Source organism: Cucumis melo, chromosome 9, assembly GCF_025177605.1.
Source record: "Cucumis melo cultivar AY chromosome 9, USDA_Cmelo_AY_1.0, whole genome shotgun sequence".
Classification (NCBI taxonomy): domain Eukaryota; kingdom Viridiplantae; phylum Streptophyta; class Magnoliopsida; order Cucurbitales; family Cucurbitaceae; genus Cucumis; species Cucumis melo.
In genome coordinates, this window is record NC_066865.1 from 20,093,458 (window position 1) to 20,112,033 (window position 18,576).

Sequence of the window (18,576 nt, forward strand, 5' to 3'; positions counted from 1 at the left end):
AGACGGATCGAAAAATGGAAACACAGACTGAGGCCAGGAAGAGTTGAACACAGGTTGAAGGAAAAGAAATGAGAGAGAAATTCGACAGAGTGGGAATGAAGGATTAGGGTTAAAATGTGTATTATGGAAACACTAAAACTAAGTGTTTCCATAACTCTTGTTTCAAATAGAGTTAGAGTTGGGATAACCTAACCCCACAATGATTATCCTACACCCAAATAACTTATAATAATTTAATTTTTTTTTATCTTTTAACATGTAATAATTCAGTGCACTTTTAGATTTGTAACAACACTAGTTGGTAAATCTTTTTTTTATCAAACTTAATTGTCACATTTTGTGAAAAATATGTATATATATAACATGTTCAAAAAAAAGTAGAAGCATATGAGTCCAATTTAAGGACAATATTGTAATTTATCCTTTAATCATCAAAGAATGTGTCACACATGAGGACGTGACCGTCATCTTTCCTTGGAAGGCAATTAATTAAGAAAGAAAGTGAGAAAGAGTTGGATGGGAAAATGCGAGTCGTAAGCCTTGAGAAACCGCGTTGGGAGACGAAGAACAACATCAACCGCCAATAACAGCCTTCTTTCTTTCTGTGAACTTTTGGGATCTCCAGAGGAGAATCAAGTCCGTAAAGTCAAATCTTTTGCGGATAAGTCTGTTCTTAATGACCGAGAGGAAAATTTTAGCTAATTTCCTGTAAACTGTATTCTTCTTCTTGCTTGATTGTTAGAGCTCTTTGTTGTTGATTGTATTGCTTATCATGGGAGACGTGAAGGACAAGGTCAAGGGATTCATGAAAAGGTTTAATAACACGTTGTCCTCATCTTCTTCTACGAGTTTCAAGGGACAGGGAAGAGTTTTAGGTTCGTCTTCTTCTGGGTCGACTAGTTCTTTGCCTACCCGCCCATCGGAGAATCCCATTTCAAAGCCGAAGCTTGTTAGTCCACCTTCAAATTCCTCTGCCAATTCTAATCCCCCGGTTGCGAATTCGATTGCCACTGGTCAAAACAGGTCGGACCCGTCGAATAAATCGAATCCAGATCGTAAACGGGCCGATGGATTTGACCCATTTGACTCGTTTATAACGTCTGGGAAAAGATCTGGAAATGGGTATTCCTTAAACGTGTTTGAATGTCCGATTTGTGGCCGGAGTTACAGGTCTGAAGAAGAGGTTTCGGTGCACGTAGATAGCTGTGTCAACGTTAGTACAGCCAAGGGACCGGAAGATCCGCCTACGAGTGATGCAGAATCTAGGAGTGAATTGGAGGCTTGTATTGGTACTTTCTTAGCAGGGAAGCCATCACAAGGTTCATTGGATATTGTTCTGAAGCTTTTGAGGAACATAGTTCGGGAACCAGAGAATTCGAAGTTTAGGAAGATTCGTCTGAGTAATCCCAAAATTAAGGAGGCAATTGGTGAGGCTGTTGGGGGAGTGGAATTGTTGGAGTTCGTGGGTTTTAAATTGCAAGAGGAAGATGGTGAAATGTGGGCAACCATGGAGGTTCCAACGGAGGAACAAATTCACCTATTAAATAAGGTAATTGATTCGATTGACCGGCCAAAGCTTGAAGAACAGCAAGAGAAAGCCAGCACCGCACCTGAGCTGATTGAACCAAAGAAGGTGGACGGACAGGTTTGGTTATCATTTCATACTTCGCACTGGTTTTATATTTTGTGTCAATTTCTCTTTTCTTGGAAAGGTTCCATTATGCTTTGATGGTCACACTTACAGTGATGCACGCTACTTGATAACAGGGTTGCTATGACTTATCAGCAAAAGATGAAGCTCTTGATTTGTCTCTGTTGTGAATATAGTTTTCAAAAGAACACAAATGGAATGTTAACTAACATTGTGATTACTGGTTATGATGTAAATTTTGCCAAAGGACCATTTAGAGACTTTTCATGGCTAGATAAGAGAATTCTGCTCATGACTTGGCTTGAAGTAATTTGTTTAAAATGTTTAGTTTGGTGACTATAAGTAACATTATGAGGTCTATATTTTAGTTCAAGACATCAGTCACCAGTATAGATTTTATGGATACTTTCCTCAAATTGCTTCTCTCTCTTGCTGATTCTGTTAGTCTATTACTCCCATGATTTCCCATTTAATTGGAACCTTGAGTTTTGTCCCGTCTCCTGTCACCCTTTGTAGCTTTTCCAAGCCAGTGCAAATTTGGCCCTATTGTGAAACAACGATGGTTGTTCTATAAGAAACTGAAAGCCGAGAAGAGTCCAAAAGAGTCCAAAAGAAGTTTCTGTGGAATACATCTAGGTGTATAATTTGATTGTTGCCTCCTACATCTTATATATGTATATATGTATGTATATACACACACATACACACATACATAATATACGAGTCCAAAAGAAGTTTCTGTGGAATACATCTAGGTGTATAATTTGATTGTTGCCTCCTACATCTTATATATGTATATATGTGTGTATGTACACACACATACACACATACATAATATGTAAGACCTTTCATTGATGTGAATAAAATATCAAAAAGGGGGCCCCGACTGAAAGGAAGTTACATAAAGCCTTCCAAGGTCATTCAGACTTGTCAAAGGAGAGATATCACTTACGACTACTCCATGCCAGAGCAATAATAAAAACAACTTGAGAAATCTTTCAGGAGAGGGTGTGCTAGGCCTCCGATCATTCAAGTTTACAAGAGAAGGGGTAAAAAGGGGAATTCCACCCAGACAGCTTGGTAGTTAGGATGGCCAGTGGTCCTCATGACACATGGCAGCAGGAGCACAAGAATATTAGGACTATATATAGGAGCTTTTGTATTAGAGTTGAGGTATCTTGATCATTAGGCATTTTGGAGTGAACATAGTTCATGGTGGAGAGTACAGCCCTCTTATTTGGCTGAGTATCTTGTTGGTTTTTTGTTACTCTTTTGTGGCTGGTGAACTATTATCCATATATCAATATAACTACAGCTTACTCTCCTGTTATATAAATTTCTCTGTGAATTCTGCTGGAGTATTAGTGTACTGTGTGTGCTGTTTGGTTAATATTGTTGTAGGAAGAAAGGAGTCCTAACATTGGTATCAGAGCCATTCGACATCCTGGGGAGGTGGAAGAAGATGACGCAAAAATTAATCGAAGAACGATTGGATGCGTCGGAAAAGGAGATTGAAGCCATCAAAAAAGAGGTTCAACGCATACCTGTCCTAGAGAAGACGATGGAGAAAATGCACGCCATGTTAACCGAAATGTACGAGGATCGCCAAAGACAGCCTGGCAGTTCGGAACTGACCGGAGTGAGTACGGGTAAACGGAAAATGCGAACGGAAGATGTGGTCGACGGAGACGAGGAAGGGGAAACCTCTCTGAGTTTAGAACCGGGGGCAGGGCAAGATCGCATAAAGTTTAAAAAACTGGAGATGCCAGTTTTTAATGGAGAAGACCCGGATGGATGGATTTATAGGGCAGAGCACTATTTTCAGATGCATCTTCTGAATGAGCAGGAGAAGTTAAAGATAGCGATAGTCAGCATGGAAGGAAAAGGATTGTGCTGGTTCCGTTGGGCGGAGAATAGGAAACGCTTTCGATCGTGGAAAGAGTTAAAAGAGAGAATATACAACCGTTTTCGTAACAGAGAATATGGAACGGGTTGCGCGCGATTCTTGGCTATAAAACAGGAGGGATCGGTGGGAGAATACTTGCAGCGCTTTGAAGAGCTATCGGCGCCGTTACCGGAAATGACGGAGGACGTCCTGGTAGGGGCATTCACGAATGGGTTGGACCCGGTTATTAGAACTGAAGTATTTGCAATGCGGGCCGTGGGCTTGGAGGACATGATGGATGCGGCCCGATTAGCTGAAGAGAAATTAGAGATAGCTAGGGCTTCGCATGGCCCATATGCTAAGGATTTTAAATCAGCCCAGAAACACGCGCCAAAAAATGTTGAAACCCCTTCGACGAAAATGGTGACTTTAGTCGAGAGAATCCCTGCGAGTCTGAACCAAGCAAACAACTCACAGAACGGTGCGACAGGGATGGGCGGACGACGGGATACCGGTTTTCGAAGGTGGACGGATTCTGAACTGCAAGCACGACGTGACAAGGGGCTGTGTTATCGATGCGACGAACCATTTAGCAAAGGCCATCGCTGCAAAAACAAAGAACTTCGCCTCTGTGTGGTCGCGGACGATTTGGAAGATGTTGAAATGGTGGATAGTGCGTACGAGGGAGAGATGGTGGAAGTTAGTCCGGTGGTAGAGTTGTCCCTGAATTCCGTTGTTGGGTTGACAGCACCGGGTACGTTCAAGCTAAAAGGAATGGTGGAAAACCAAGAAATAGTGATCATGGTGGATTGTGGGGCGACCCATAATTTCATCTCCCTGAAGCTGGTCGAGAATCTAAAATTACCTATGGCGGAAACAACGAATTACGGAGTTATTATGGGGTCCGGGAAGGCGGTGCAAGGCCGCGGAATATGTAAAGGTATCACAGTGGGTCTGCCAGTGATATCCATAGTAGAGGACTTCTTGCCGCTGGAACTGGGTAACATCGATATGGTGCTGGGGATGCAGTGGCTGCAGAAACAGGGAGCAATGACAGTGGATTGGAAAGCCCTCACCATGACCTTTGTGGTCGGAGATACTAAGGTAATCCTAAAAGGGGATCCTTCGCTGACCCGAATGGAGATATCCTTGAAAGTGTTAGTTAAAACGTGGCAACCGGATGATCAGGGATTTCTAGTTAACTTCAGAGCCATGGGGATTCCCAAGGCAGATCGGGAATTAGTAGTGACAGATGCTGTGGAGGACTATCAATCAGAATTTGCACAGCTACAGCAGGAATTCAGCGATGTATTTGAAATGCCCGACGGACTGCCCCCGATACGACGAATCGACCATAGGATCCAGTTGAAAGAAGGTACGGATCCCATTAACGTGAGACCATACCGCTACCCACATGCCCAGAAAAACGAGATTGAAAGATTGGTGAATGATATGCTGGCTTCAGGAATCATACGACTGAGCACCAGCCCGTTTTCCAGCCCGGTTATCTTGGTAAAAAAGAAGGATGGGGGATGGCGGTTCTGCGTCGACTATCGCGCTTTAAACCGAGCAACGGTACCGGATAAGTTCCCTATTCCCATGATTGATGAGCTGTTGGACGAGTTAAGTGGAGCGAGTATTTTCTCTAAAATAGACTTGAAATCCGGGTACCATCAAATCCGGGTACGGGATGAAGATATAAGCAAGACAGCTTTCAGAACGCACGAAGGTCATTACGAGTTCTTAGTCATGCCCTTCGGACTCACCAATGCGCCTGCAACATTCCAAGCATTGATGAATCAGGTTTTTCGGCCTTATTTACGCAAGTTTTTGCTGGTATTCTTTGACGACATTCTTGTGTACAGCAGGGACGTGGAAACACATCTAGAACATCTGACTATGGTGTTTCAGCTATTGAGACAGCATTGCCTCTTTGCTAACCGGCAGAAATGTCATTTTGCGAATGACCGAATCGAGTACTTAGGCCATTGGGTGTCGGCCAAGGGAGTGGAAGCTGATCAGGAGAAGATTAAGGCCATGATAGAGTGGCCAATACCGAAGAATATACGGGAGCTTCGAGGGTTCTTAGGGCTGACCGGGTATTACCGTCGGTTTGTGGCAAATTATGGCGCCATTGCTACACCACTCACGAAACTAACCAAGAAGAATAATTTTCGTTGGTCGGAAGAGGCAACGAAAGCATTTGAACAACTTAAAAGAGCCATGGTCACACTCCCCGTGCTAGCATTACCTGACTTTCGCTGCCCTTTGAAGTGGAAACCGACGCATCAGGTATCGGGTTAGGGGCTGTGTTAACGCAGAACAAAAGGCCCATCGCTTATTTCAGCCAAAAACTATCAGAAACGGCCCGAGAAAAATCTGTTTACGAGAGGGAGTTGATGGCCATAGTATTGGCTGTGGAAAAATGGCGGCATTACCTTTTGGGGCATCGATTCGTGGTATATACTGATCAGAAAGCATTGAGACCTATTCTGGAGCAAAGGGAAATAGTACCCGGTGTGCAAAAGTGGCTGATGAAGCTGATCGGATTTGACTTTGAAATACGCTATAGAGCTGGACCCGAAAACAAAGCTGCGGACGCCTTGTCCCGTATGCCATTTGAGGCTGAGTTAAATGCCATTACTGTCCCTTCCTTGCTGGACATTACAGTGATCGAAAAAGAGGTACAAGCGGATGAAAAATTGAAGGCCATCTTTGATAGAATTGTGGCGGATCCGGACTGTGTTCCCCGATATACGATTCGCCAAGGTAAGCTGTTTTATAAGGGCAGATTAGTTATTTCGAGAACTTCGAGCTTCATCCCGACCATATTACACACTTTCCATGATTCGGTCCTTGGGGGACATTCCGGAGAGCTACGCACTTACAAAAGGATAGCAGCAGAATTGTTTTGGGACGGGATGAAAAAGGACATCAAACAGTATGTGGATCACTGCCATGTTTGCCAGCAAAACAAGATCCAAGCGTTATCTCCGGCCGGACTGTTACAACCTCTCCCTATTCCTAACCGTATTTGGGAAGATATTTCCATGGACTTTGTGGAGGGCCTCCCACGTTCCAAGGGATTTGACACGATATTGGTGGTAGTTGATCGCCTAAGCAAATACGCCCACTTTATCACCTTGGGTCACCCATTTTCGGCTAAAGTAGTGGCTTTGGTGTTCATCAAAGAGGTAGTGCGCCTCCATGGATATCCTCGCTCGATAGTATCCGACCGTGACCGAGTCTTTTTAAGCCACTTTTGGCAAGAGTTATTCCGCCTACAAGGGACTCAACTTAAGCGGAGCACGGCATACCATCCCCAAACCGATGGACAAACGGAAGTAGTGAACAAATGCTTGGAACTCTATTTAAGATGTTTGTGCCAAGAAAAGCAAAAGTCATGGAGTGATAAGGTGGCATGGGCTGAATATTGGTACAATACAAATTACCAATCGTCCATCAAAAATACTCCTTATGCGGTAGTTTATGGTCAGCCTCCTCCTCCCATCATTTCGTATGGTCAAACCGGGACAACGCTGAATGATTCAGTGGAGCAACAGTTGCAATCTCGAGATGAGATGTTGAAAGTGTTGAAGCGACATTTGCAGCACGCCCAAGAACGAATGAAGAAATTTGCCAATATCCATCGTCGGGATGTGGTGTTTGACATTGGGGACAGGGTATACTTAAAATTACAGCCTTATAGACAGCAGTCAGTAGCGAAAAAACGCTGTGAGAAACTATCACCAAGGTATTTTGGACCTTATACTGTGTTGGGTCGAGTAGGAGAGGTCGCCTATCTGCTGGACCTTCCGGAAACTGCTAAAATACATCCCGTCTTCCATGTATCGCAACTTAAGAAAGCAATAGGAGACAAACATCCAGTTTATCCGGACGTCACAATGATAAATGACCAAATGGAGTTAGTGTTGGAACCAGAAAACTTGCTCCAACGCCGCTGGAACGAGGCTGAACGTGATTGGGAATATTTGGTGCAATGGAAAGACCAACCGAGCCATGAGGCAACGTGGGAGTCATACGCGATGCTTCGACATCAATTTCCTAATTTCCACCTTGAGGACAAGGTGGCTCTTCTCCGTGGGGGTATTGCTAGGCCTCCGATCATTCAAGTTTACAAGAGAAGGGGTAAAAAGGGGAATTCCACCCAGACAGCTTGGTAGTTAGGATGGCCAGTGGTCCTCATGACACATGGCAGCAGGAGCACAAGAATATTAGGACTATATATAGGAGCTTTTGTATTAGGGTTGAGGTATCTTGATCATTAGGCATTTTGGAGTGAACATAGTTCATGGTGGAGAGTACAGCCCTCTTATTTGGCTGAGTATCTTGTTGGTTTTTTGTTACTCTTTTGTGGCTGGTGAACTATTATCCATATATCAATATAACTACAGCTTACTCTCCTGTTATATAAATTTCTCTGTGAATTCTGCTGGAGTATTAGTGTACTGTGTGTGCTGTTTGGTTAATATTGTTGTAGGAAGAAAGGAGTCCTAACAGGGTGTTGTTATTGAATGTAGGGTTGTTGCTCTCATTCCAAAGAGAACAATGAATCTCTTCTTTTGATATTTGAAAGCTGGGTTGTTTAGTTGCTTGGGTTAACATCGATCTACACTTGCTTTTGTTGTGTTGTTTTTATTGGGGAGGAGGCCTGGGTAAGGGTCCAGTAGGGATGCATCGTTGCTTGTGTTTGATTTGAAGTATTTATAAGGAACTGATTTTCATTTTATTTAGAAAGGAGTATTCTTTTTTTATTTTCTTTTTTAAAACCAAGATTATTTTGAACTTCAAAATCCATAAATGCCAATAATTAGATAAACTTTTCCTTTTTGCTAATGCAAAAGACAGAATAGGAATTTTAAAATTGTAGCTCCATGATCCATGGACAACGATTTGAATCTTAGAAAAGGGCACCTTCTGTTGATGAGAAGTTTGATCTCTATTTATTGGGGAAGTGGCATGGCTGAGTTGTCTATTTAATATGCCTCAATCATGTTAACTGGCTGAAGTCACAATTTGTGATTTCTCAAAAAATGTTCTGGAAATCAATTTGTACTAAGATGATCTGTTAGAATACTGTGGTGAACTGAATGAACACTTCTGAAATATACTGTACTTAGTTTTTGTTGTTCACAACTCCCATAGCTGATGTTTTGGATAATTTATTATTTCCAGATTCGGGTATTCTTTGCTGTCCCTGAAAACATTGCAGCCAATATTGAACTACCAGACTCCTTTTACACACTCTCTGTTGAAGAGGTCAAAAGAGAAGCTATAATGAGGAAGAAAAAGATTGCTGAGTCTCAGCTTTTGGTTCCGAAATCATACAAGGAAAAACAAGCAAAAGCTGCTAGGAGGAAGTACACAAGAACGGTTATCAGAATTCAATTTCCGGATGGCGTGGTTCTTCAAGGTGTTTTTTCTCCTTGGGAACCAACAAGTGCTCTATATGAGGTTAGCTTTATTCTTAACTTAGACCCTTGAACTTTGGTCATGTTTGGGAGTGATTCTGAAATGGTTAAAATCTTTAGTGTCATTTCCAAAATACTCTAAAACATGTTTTGAATCATTCAATATCAGTTTTGATGATATAAATATTACATTAAGTTAATTTTGAGTGGTTTAAAGTCGGTTTCAGAGCAATTAGGAAGTATTCTAGCAACTTTAGAATTACTCCCTGACATGGACTCTGTGTGAAACAACGAAATGTGATGTACCTTCTCCCTCGCTTGCCAAGTGGCAGCAACCGTTTTTGTCTCGATTGTTTGTTCTGTGTTATAGATATAATACCAATTAATCTTATTTAAAATTTGACGTATTTGTCTTAAAACTCCCTTGCTGCATACTGAAGGAATGTCTGTTTTTGGCAGTTTGTGAGCACAGCACTGAAAGAACCCTGTTTGGAATTTGAGTTGATACATCCTGTCGGTGTTAAAAGACGTACAATCGCTCATTTTCCCGCAGAAGAAGATAAATCTAAAACACTAGATGATGAGGAGTTAGTCCCCTCAGCTCTGGTCAAGTTTAGACCAATTGAAACAGATTCAGTTGTCTTCACAGGTTTGCGTAACGAATTGCTCGAGATAATCGAACCACTTGTAAGTGGTTCAGCCGTGGCTCCTCCTACACAAGTTTAAATATATTTGATACAATGGGTGAATGTACATTTTGATGTTTTTGCTGTTCTGGGTTGATGTGATTGTTTCAGTAAGAAGTCCCCATTTACACCCTTGTTCAGTTGCCTTCATTGTAATCTATTTTTTCTTAGAGGTGAAAAGCAATTGCACAATGAAGAGCTTTAACACTTTTAATACCGTTTTATGGGTAGTGGACAAAGCATTTTTAGTATTGAATTATCATGATAATATTCTGTATCTTTAGTTAGATATCTATAAAAAAAAAAAGTTGGAGCTGGAGGTGTAGCTTTAAATATTATTATCTTTATTAGGAAAAAGGTTTGAAACCCATTTTATAATCAGTGAAGACTAGATGAAATGCTGTTGATGTTGTTCATTATCTTCAAGGAATGGAATATTGCGGGACTCTTTGCAATTGCCATAAGGAATGGCTTACTGATGCAATTGATGCATACCGAAAATTATCGGAGTGTTTTTAAAAAATTTCAATTAAAAAACGGTAATGAGAGTAGTTTCAATTCAAACCTTAAATTTTTACGAGTCTTTCAATTTGGATTCTGTATTTTGTTTTGTTTCGATTAACTAACCTGGGAGACTCACAATTTTAAATAAATAATAATTCGAATAAATTAACACATTAATCTTTAAAAAAGAAAATAAAATTAAACAAAAAAGGAATTAAAAACAGAGCATTTATGGCAAACAAACAAAACTTCAAACAACATTGTTCCGATCAATATTTTCCTAAATTAAAATTTAAAGTAATTATAATGGGTAGCAATTTTTAGAATAATTATTAAGTATGTGTCAATATTTTTAAAAAGTTGCAAATATAGCAAAGTCTATCACCGCTTTTTTCATTGATAGATTTTGACAAATTTTACTATATTTGTAATTTTTTTAAAATATTTTAAATACAGCTAAAATGGACAACAAAGTGAGATTAAAACTTGATTTGGGAGATCATCTGAAGATTGAAAGTCAAAATAGGAGTTAAACCTTATTAAATAAAACCCCATCGTTCTATCTCTCGTGTCTCTGTCCAAATTTCTCTACGCACTGAAAGTGAAACCAAATCTCTGTATTACGAAACAATGGAAATGGAGTTTGGTTTTCCTGACTTAAACCAAATTTACATTCCTCGGAGAAGAAGGGTTTCTTCCGGTGCCGAAATGAAACAAAAATCTTCTTTAACTGAAACTTCCAAAACCCAAATATCCATGATCGAGGTTGCCGCTGTTCTTATGGCTATTGCACACTCTGTTTCCGACATTTAAAGTTTCTGCAATCACGAACTCCAAAAGTATCGCAAAGCCCACAAGAGAGAGAACCCTCCAACTACCGCCGTTAACAACAAACGACGGAGGAAGAAAAGGGCAAAACAGATGGATCTTTCGTTGGTTTCTGAGATACCGACGGCTATGAGAGAGCGAATAGTGGAGATGGGCGGGTACGAAATTAATCTGGTGATTCAGAAACAGCTTCAAGATACTGATCTGAACAAGAATGAAGGGCGTTTGTCACTCCCAGCAAAGAAACTGTTGTACGATTTTACAACGGAGGAGGAAAGGAGGTTGCTTAGCTAACAAGAAAACAAGAGCAAAAGAGGGATGAACGTAATGATGATAGATGATGTTGAAAAAAGAACGATATGTTTGAAGAAGTGGAAGATTGGGAGCGGGGATGTGTACTGTTTGATGACACATTGGAATTCATATGTGGAAGAACGGAGATTGAAAAGTGGAGATCATATTCAAATATGGAGCTTCAGAAAAGATGATGAAGCTGAGGGTGATCATCGACTCTGTTTTGCAATGGTAAAGCTAACCTAATTCATTATGCCTCAATTAGCAACTCGCTGACATTGTAGTGTTTCTTTTTTTTTGCCTTTTGTTATTATGTAAGGAATGTTATTCTGACCCAACAAACTAATAAAAATACATTAAAAATTTCTTCATCTTTGTCTACTCTTTCTACAAAATCTTTTATGTTTCCATTTCAATCTTTGACTTTTGAGTATTTTTTTTAAAAAAAAGTTTGATACAACAATTTTAAAATGAGGAGAAAAGTAAATTTGAATATATACAAATGGGAAATTTGACTTTTGGAAAAATTAGGTAATTGGAAAGATGAATATATTAAAACCACTTGAAACAAATATTAACAACTTATATAAATCTCAATGAGTGGGCGTGCCGGAGTGGTTATCGGGCATGACTAGAAATCACGTTTTCAAAGGACACAATTTTGGTGCACTTTTGGAAAATTTTCACATTTGCCAATGTGAAATCTAAATCCATTAATCCATTTCTTTACATCAAAAGGGCCCAATGGGTCTTTAAATTTCATTCTCCAAAATCTCTAAAACCCCACGTGTCATTTTCTTACTAAGTTTGCATTTTTAACAATAAAAAAAAAAAAGAAAGAAACACAATTTTCCATCTTCTTCCTTCCTCGTACCTCAACTCAGAAGCCCTATTTCTTTAGCCAATTCCATCCCTCAATCCAAAATTAGTCACTTTTATGTTGTTAGATCACATAAAGGTACTAAGTTTGATTAGCAAGTTCCTAATTTAACCAACGCGAAGCAAAGACGATGAGCTTCATATTCATCATCTTTTCTGAAGCTCCATAATTGAATCTCTTCTCCACTTTTGAATCCCCTTTTTTCAACCATCAAATTCCATTTTGTCATCAAACAGTAAACTTCTCCACTTCCAATTTTCCACTTCTTCAAACAAAGCATTCTTTCTTCAAGAACATCGTCCAATATCATTACGTTTATCCCCTTCTTGTTCTTATTTTCTTGTTCGCTCAGTAACTTACCCTCTTCCTCTGTTGCAAAATCGAACGACAGTTGTTTCTTGTTCATCGACAGACGGCCATGGATTTTGTTTAAATCCGTATCAGTAAGTTGTTTTTGAATTACAAGTCTTATTTCATACCCACCCATCTCTAGAATCCGATCTCTCATAGTCACCGGCATCGACGGAATCTCACTCTGGTCTACATTCTTCTTCCTCTGTTTCTCAGTCTTACTCGTTGATGCCTCCGTCGGAATCGGAGGGTTTTTTCTCTTGTGGGTTTTGTTTAATTTTTGTCGTTGAACATCAGGAACAGAGTTTGCCAGTTGTATTAGCATAGACGCAGCCTCCGCCATAGACAAGGGGAGTTCGGTTTCAGTAATGGATTGCTCTTTCTTGCCGGTGCCGGAGGAAGATCGACGTCTTTTCCGAGGTATGTAAATATTGTTTAAATCAGGAAGATGATGACAGATTCTTAAGCGCCCATGAACTGTTGTCTCCATCACCATTATTTGCTAAACACAGAAAGTGAATGTGAAATTGGAAATTGAAACGGAGTATAGAGAATTGAATGAAGTGATGATTTGTGAGTAATTTGTTTATGGGAGTGAAAAGAAGATGTCAATAGGAATTTAATTCCTTTTATGAATCTGTTGGTGACCGTTGGGGTAGGAAAATTAAATGGAAAATTTGGAACAGTAAAGGAAAATATTTGGAAAATGTGGATGGAAATCTCAAATCTTACGTTCTTCAAATTGGGTCAAACTTAGTCAAAGTGTGTTAGTGCCATAATTGCATTTATTTGATATTCCACAAATCCGACTGGCGGAGTAATTACTTTGTAAAATTTCTCAACACCTTTGCACATTTGTTCCCTTCTAATTAATGATTAATTATATATTGAAATTTGTTTAAGCCAAAGCCAAAGTTTGGAGTTTTATTTATTAAATCAAATAGTTTTATGAATTTTCCATTTATTTATTCTGTTCCATTGAGGTTATGTTCTCAAGATTCATATATATAGTTCAGTTGTGTTCTCAAATGAGGTCATAAATGTTTATTTTTACATAAAACGTCAACTAGGAAGTTAGAACTTAGATGTGTTCAAACCTTAGCTACAAATGTGTATGTTTAAATAAATTTTGTAATATTTTCTAAATTACATCTCATCCTAACAGTGACAAATAGAATCGAAAGAGAAATTTATTGGAGGAGTAAAAAGGTATAAATGACTTTCTTATTTTATTTATGGTGTATTCAATGGTATTTATATACATATGAAAAAGAGAAATAATTAGTTACAATAGGGGCAGTTATCAAACTGATTAACAAGATAAAAACAGAAACAGTTTAATACTCCCCCTCAAGGTGGGGCAAATATGTCTTGAACGCCATCTTGCCTATCAATCGAAACAAGATGCTTACTGAAAGAGGCTATGTAAACATGTCTGCAAGCTGATTGGAAGACCGAATTGGTAACAGTTTGATGGATCCATCTATTATTCTGTCTCGAACAAAATGACAATCTAGCTCGATATGTTTGGTTCTTTCATGAAACATGGGATTATTTACAATGTAGATAGTAGCTTGATTGTCACAAAAAAGGAGAGCTGAAGATAGAGCTTTAATTTGTAGTTCATTGAAAAGGCTGTGAAGCCATATGACTTTACAAGTAGTGACAGCTAGAGCCCGATATTCAGCTTCTGTAGATGATCTTGCTACTGTTTGTTGCTTCTTTGATTTCCAAGAAACAAGAGAGTTTCCAAGGAAAACACAAAATCCTGTGACTGAGCAACGGGTGTTTAGGCAGAAGCCCCAATCTACATCAGCGAAAGCATTTATTGAGAAATCTTGAACTTTAGGTAGCATGATGCCTTTTCCCGGGGACCCTTTGAGATATTTGATCAGGTGGTTAGTTGCATTCATGTGATTTATGGTTGGTTTAGCCATAAATTGGCTTTGTTTGTGTATTGAAAATGTTATGTCAAGTCGTGATATAGTTAAGTAAAGCAGTCGACCAATAAGACGTTTGTATGGAGTGGCATCATAGAGAATGTCTTTATTAGAAGCATTCAATTTTGTTGTTGGATCCATAAGGACGGACGTTGGTTTTGCACCAAGAAGGCCTGCATCTTCAATAAGTTGTAGAGTATAATGTCTCTGTGAGAGCTGAAAAGGACCGGATGAGTTTCTTGCCAATTCAAGGCCAAAAAATTTTTTTAAGGGCCCTAGGTCTTTCAAGATGAACTTTTGGTTAAGTGCTCTTTTTAATTCTTGTATGTGAAGTGCATTTGCACCGACGATGATATCATCTACATAAATAAGAAGATCTATGAATGAGTCATTTTCACCTTTGATGAATAGAGAGTAGTCAACTTTTGACTGTTGAAACCCCAGAGAAACTAGAAAAGTTGATAACTTTGTAAACCATTGCCTTGAGGCTTGTTTTAATCCATAGATGGATTGGTGGAGTTTGCATATTAGTTTCTCCCCCTGAATTTCATATTGTGGCTTATAGCCTAATGGTAGGTCCATATAGACCTCTTCAAACAGTTCTCCATGTAAGAAGGCGTTGTTTACATCAAGTTGGAATAATGACCATTCTTTTGAGACAGCTATGGTTAGCAAGGTTTTAACAGTGATCATCTTGGCAACAAGTGAGAAGGTTTCAAAGTAATCAAGACCTTCTTGTTGAGTATATCCTTTTGCCACAAGACGTGCTTTATATCTTTTAATGGATCCATCAACTTTATGTTTGATCTTGTAGACCCAACGACAACCAATGGAGTTTTTGTCTTTAGGTAAGGGAACAATGCTCCATGTTTAGTTTGATTCCATAGCTTCCAATTCTGCTTTCATGGTCTCACGCCATTCTTGGGATATTACTGCTTCATGGTAAAAACTTGGTTCTTTTTGGGTGGAGGCTTGAAGGATAGATATATGTGGGGGATAAGGCTTGGTATGACAAATATTGGTTTATGGGATATTTGGTGGATTTTTGGGTAGGTGGGGATTGTGTGGTAAGTAGACTGCAACGATATGCTAGTAAGTAGAAGGGGGTTTGGTTATTCGTGTAGATTTTCTGATGATGGTTTCTTCATTGGCATTGGGTTGTCTATCTTGTTGAGATATAGTAGTTTCATTGATGTTACTGTTTCCAGCCATATTTTCATCGTTCATCGACTGTTGATTTTCAGAATCATTAGATTAAGTATTACTATTACTAGGGTTTTCATCTTTTGCAGGTGTGGTATTGGTTTGTAGGGTTGAGGTTGGGATTAATGTGGTATGTGAATGTAAGTTACATTCATGGAAAGGTTTGGGTAGTGAGAAGCCTGGTAGGGGATCAACAGATATTTGGTTTTTGGGGATGTTATGAAAGGGAAAAGTGGTTTCATGGAAGATTACATCTCTAGAGATGAAGACCTTTTTGTGTTCGATGTCATATAATTTGTAGGCTTTCATGCCTTGGGGATAGCCAATGAAGATAAAAGGAATAGCTCTGGGTTGGAATTTAGAACGATTGTGGGGTAGTGATGATGCATATCATAGGGAGCCAAAAACTTTCAATGAGTTGTAGTCAAGGGTGGTGTTGTTTAATTTCTGGAATAGGGATTTCCATTATAGTAACCTGGATGGAGTTCTGTTAATCAAGTAAATAGTAGTGAGGATGCAGTCTCCCCAAAAATCAGGGGAACTTGAGACTGAAAGTAGAGAGCACGGGCTATATTTAAAATATGTTGATGTTTTCTTTCAACAACAGAGTTTTGTTGTGGGCATTGAACACATGAGTATTGATGTATCACTCCTTTTTGTTCAAAAAAGGTGGTGAATTTGAGTTCAGGAGCATTGTCAGATCTCACTTGCTCGATTGTTTTTACATATTGGGTCTCTATGAGTTTGAAGAATTGTGGTATGATGGAGATGACATCGGATTTGAGTTTGAGCATGAAGACCCAAGTCTAACGAGTGGCATCATCAACAATGGTGAGAAAATAAGAATATTCAGAATATGTTTCTATTGAGAAAGGTCCTCAAATATCTACATGAATTAGATCAAAAGCATTTGAAGAAAAATGATTATTAGAAGTAAAAGAAAACTTTCTTTGTTTTGCCAGAGGACAAATAGTACAATGAGACATTTTATCTACTGTAGATGGTTTTAAAAATAAAGGAATTTGTAAAGAGTTTAAGGTCTTAGTAGAAGGGTGACCCATTCGTTGGTGCCATAAGGATGCTTTATTTGCAGTGACAGCACAGATGGATGGAAAACATGTAGGTTGGTCAAGGATATATAGTCCTTGAAAGAGTTTAGCACTGCCAATCTTCTTCGAAGTGTACTTGTCCTGAATGATACAAATGTCAGTGAAGAATTGAACAGAGAGTGAAGGTTCCTTTGTAATTGCACTTATAGAAAGTAAGTTGAAGGTGAAGTCAGACATATAAAGAACATCTTTTTAAAATAAGTGTATCAGGCAGCTTTGCAGTACCAATATTCTTGACTTGATAAGTATTTTTATTTGGCAGGCTAATAGAAGTAGAGCATGGTTGAATGTCAGTGAGAAATTCTTTAGAACAACATATGTGAGTGGATGCTTCAAAATCAATAATCTAGTATGAATTAAAGAGGGTACCTGCTATGTGATTGGTGGATTATTTGATGGAGCTGTAAGTTGAGAGTGAAGTTGGTTGAGAAGATTTTGGCACTGTAATAAGGCTTCTGTTAGATTTGTGATGCTGTTCAAGTTTGTAGAAGCGTTATTGGTATGCGATGTGACTGAACTTGTGTTATTGCTCAATACAGATCCGAAGTTACTATTGCTGGTTCTCTGTTGTTTTGTTTTATATCCAAGGGGATATCCATGTACTTTATAGCATCTGTCAACAGTGTGCCCTGGGATATTACAGTGAGTACAAATAGGTTTGTCCTTGCGCTGCTTGTGTGCAGAATTATTTCTGGGGTTATTTGAGGATACAACAAGGGTAATGGCTAGAGTATTGATAGTAGGGGAGAAAAAACCGATAGCTCGTTGTTGTTCTTCTTGAAGTAGAAGGGAAAAGGCTTGAGAGATAGATGGAATGAGTTTCATAAGGAGTGGTTGGGTGCGGGTTTGAGCATAAGAATCATTTAGTCCATGAGGATACCTATGAGATATTCGATTTGAAGAAAATTTGCTACTTCTTGATTTCCTCCACAACGACAATTTCCACAGGTGCAAACAGGTTCGTATGAGTTTAATTCATCAATCAAGGTTTTAAACTTGGTGAAATACATGCTTACCGATTCTTGATTCTGAGAAAGGGTTGCAAGTGATCTCTTTAGGTGAAAAATTTGAGGGGCATTCTTCCGTTGGAAACGTTCCTTGAGGTCAAGCCAAATACTTTTTGCTGAATCTGCAAAGAAAATATTGTCTGATATTGGTTTGGATACTGAGTTCAAGATCCAAGAGATGAAAATGTTGTTTTTGATCCACGAAGGGAGGAGATTTTCATTTGGTCGGGGAAGGGTACCATCAATAAAGCCGAGTTTAGTTTTTACTGATAATCTGATGATCATCGCGCGGCTCCAAGAAACGTAATTTTCTTCTGTTAATGGCTCGGTAACTAGTATTAAACTAGTGTTTTTGTTATGGTGTAGGTAATAAGGATTGATGTATCCTTGATTTGGGTTTTGATGGTCATCAGAAGTTGGAGAAGGGTTTTCTTGGGTCTAAGATGCGGTGGATGGATTCGAATTGGGAGTTTGGGAGTTTTGGTTGGCCATGAATGTGTAGTAGGGGAAAGTGGTTGGGAGATGGAATGGGTTGGGGAAGAAGAAGAGGAAATTAATGGGAGAATTATTTGAAGGCGGGAAAAAAAGGAAAAAGAAGGGAGGGGTTAAATCTCATGTGATACCATATTGGAAGAGTAAAAAGGTATAAATGACTTTCTCATTTTATTTATGGTGTATTCAATGATATTTATACACATATGAGAAAGAGAAATAATTAGTTAGAATAGGGGTAGTTATCAAACTGATTAACAAGATAAAAACAGAATGTAACTGTTTAATAAAATTAAATTTCTATTAGGTTTTAC

The 18,576-nt window shown here is 39.0% G+C and overlaps 1 protein-coding gene and 1 long non-coding RNA gene across 2 annotated transcripts; both read left to right on the forward strand.

The window, feature by feature from the left end:
- The first annotated feature begins 505 nt into the window (after nt 1-505).
- Nucleotides 506-9,910, forward strand: LOC103504539 (plant UBX domain-containing protein 2). The gene is made up of 3 exons (XM_008468884.3): nt 506-1,645; nt 8,733-9,011; nt 9,428-9,910. Exons 1-3 carry the CDS (start codon nt 773-775, stop codon nt 9,692-9,694), a joined length of 1,419 nt encoding a protein of 472 aa, XP_008467106.2. The 5' UTR covers nt 506-772; the 3' UTR covers nt 9,695-9,910.
- Nucleotides 9,911-12,115: 2,205 nt separating this feature from the next.
- LOC127151063 (uncharacterized) lies at nt 12,116-13,413 on the forward strand. Its single transcript, XR_007823805.1, has 2 exons — nt 12,116-12,603; nt 12,809-13,413. It is a non-coding gene; the product is annotated as an uncharacterized LOC127151063 (long non-coding RNA).
- Nucleotides 13,414-18,576: the final 5,163 nt, after the last annotated feature.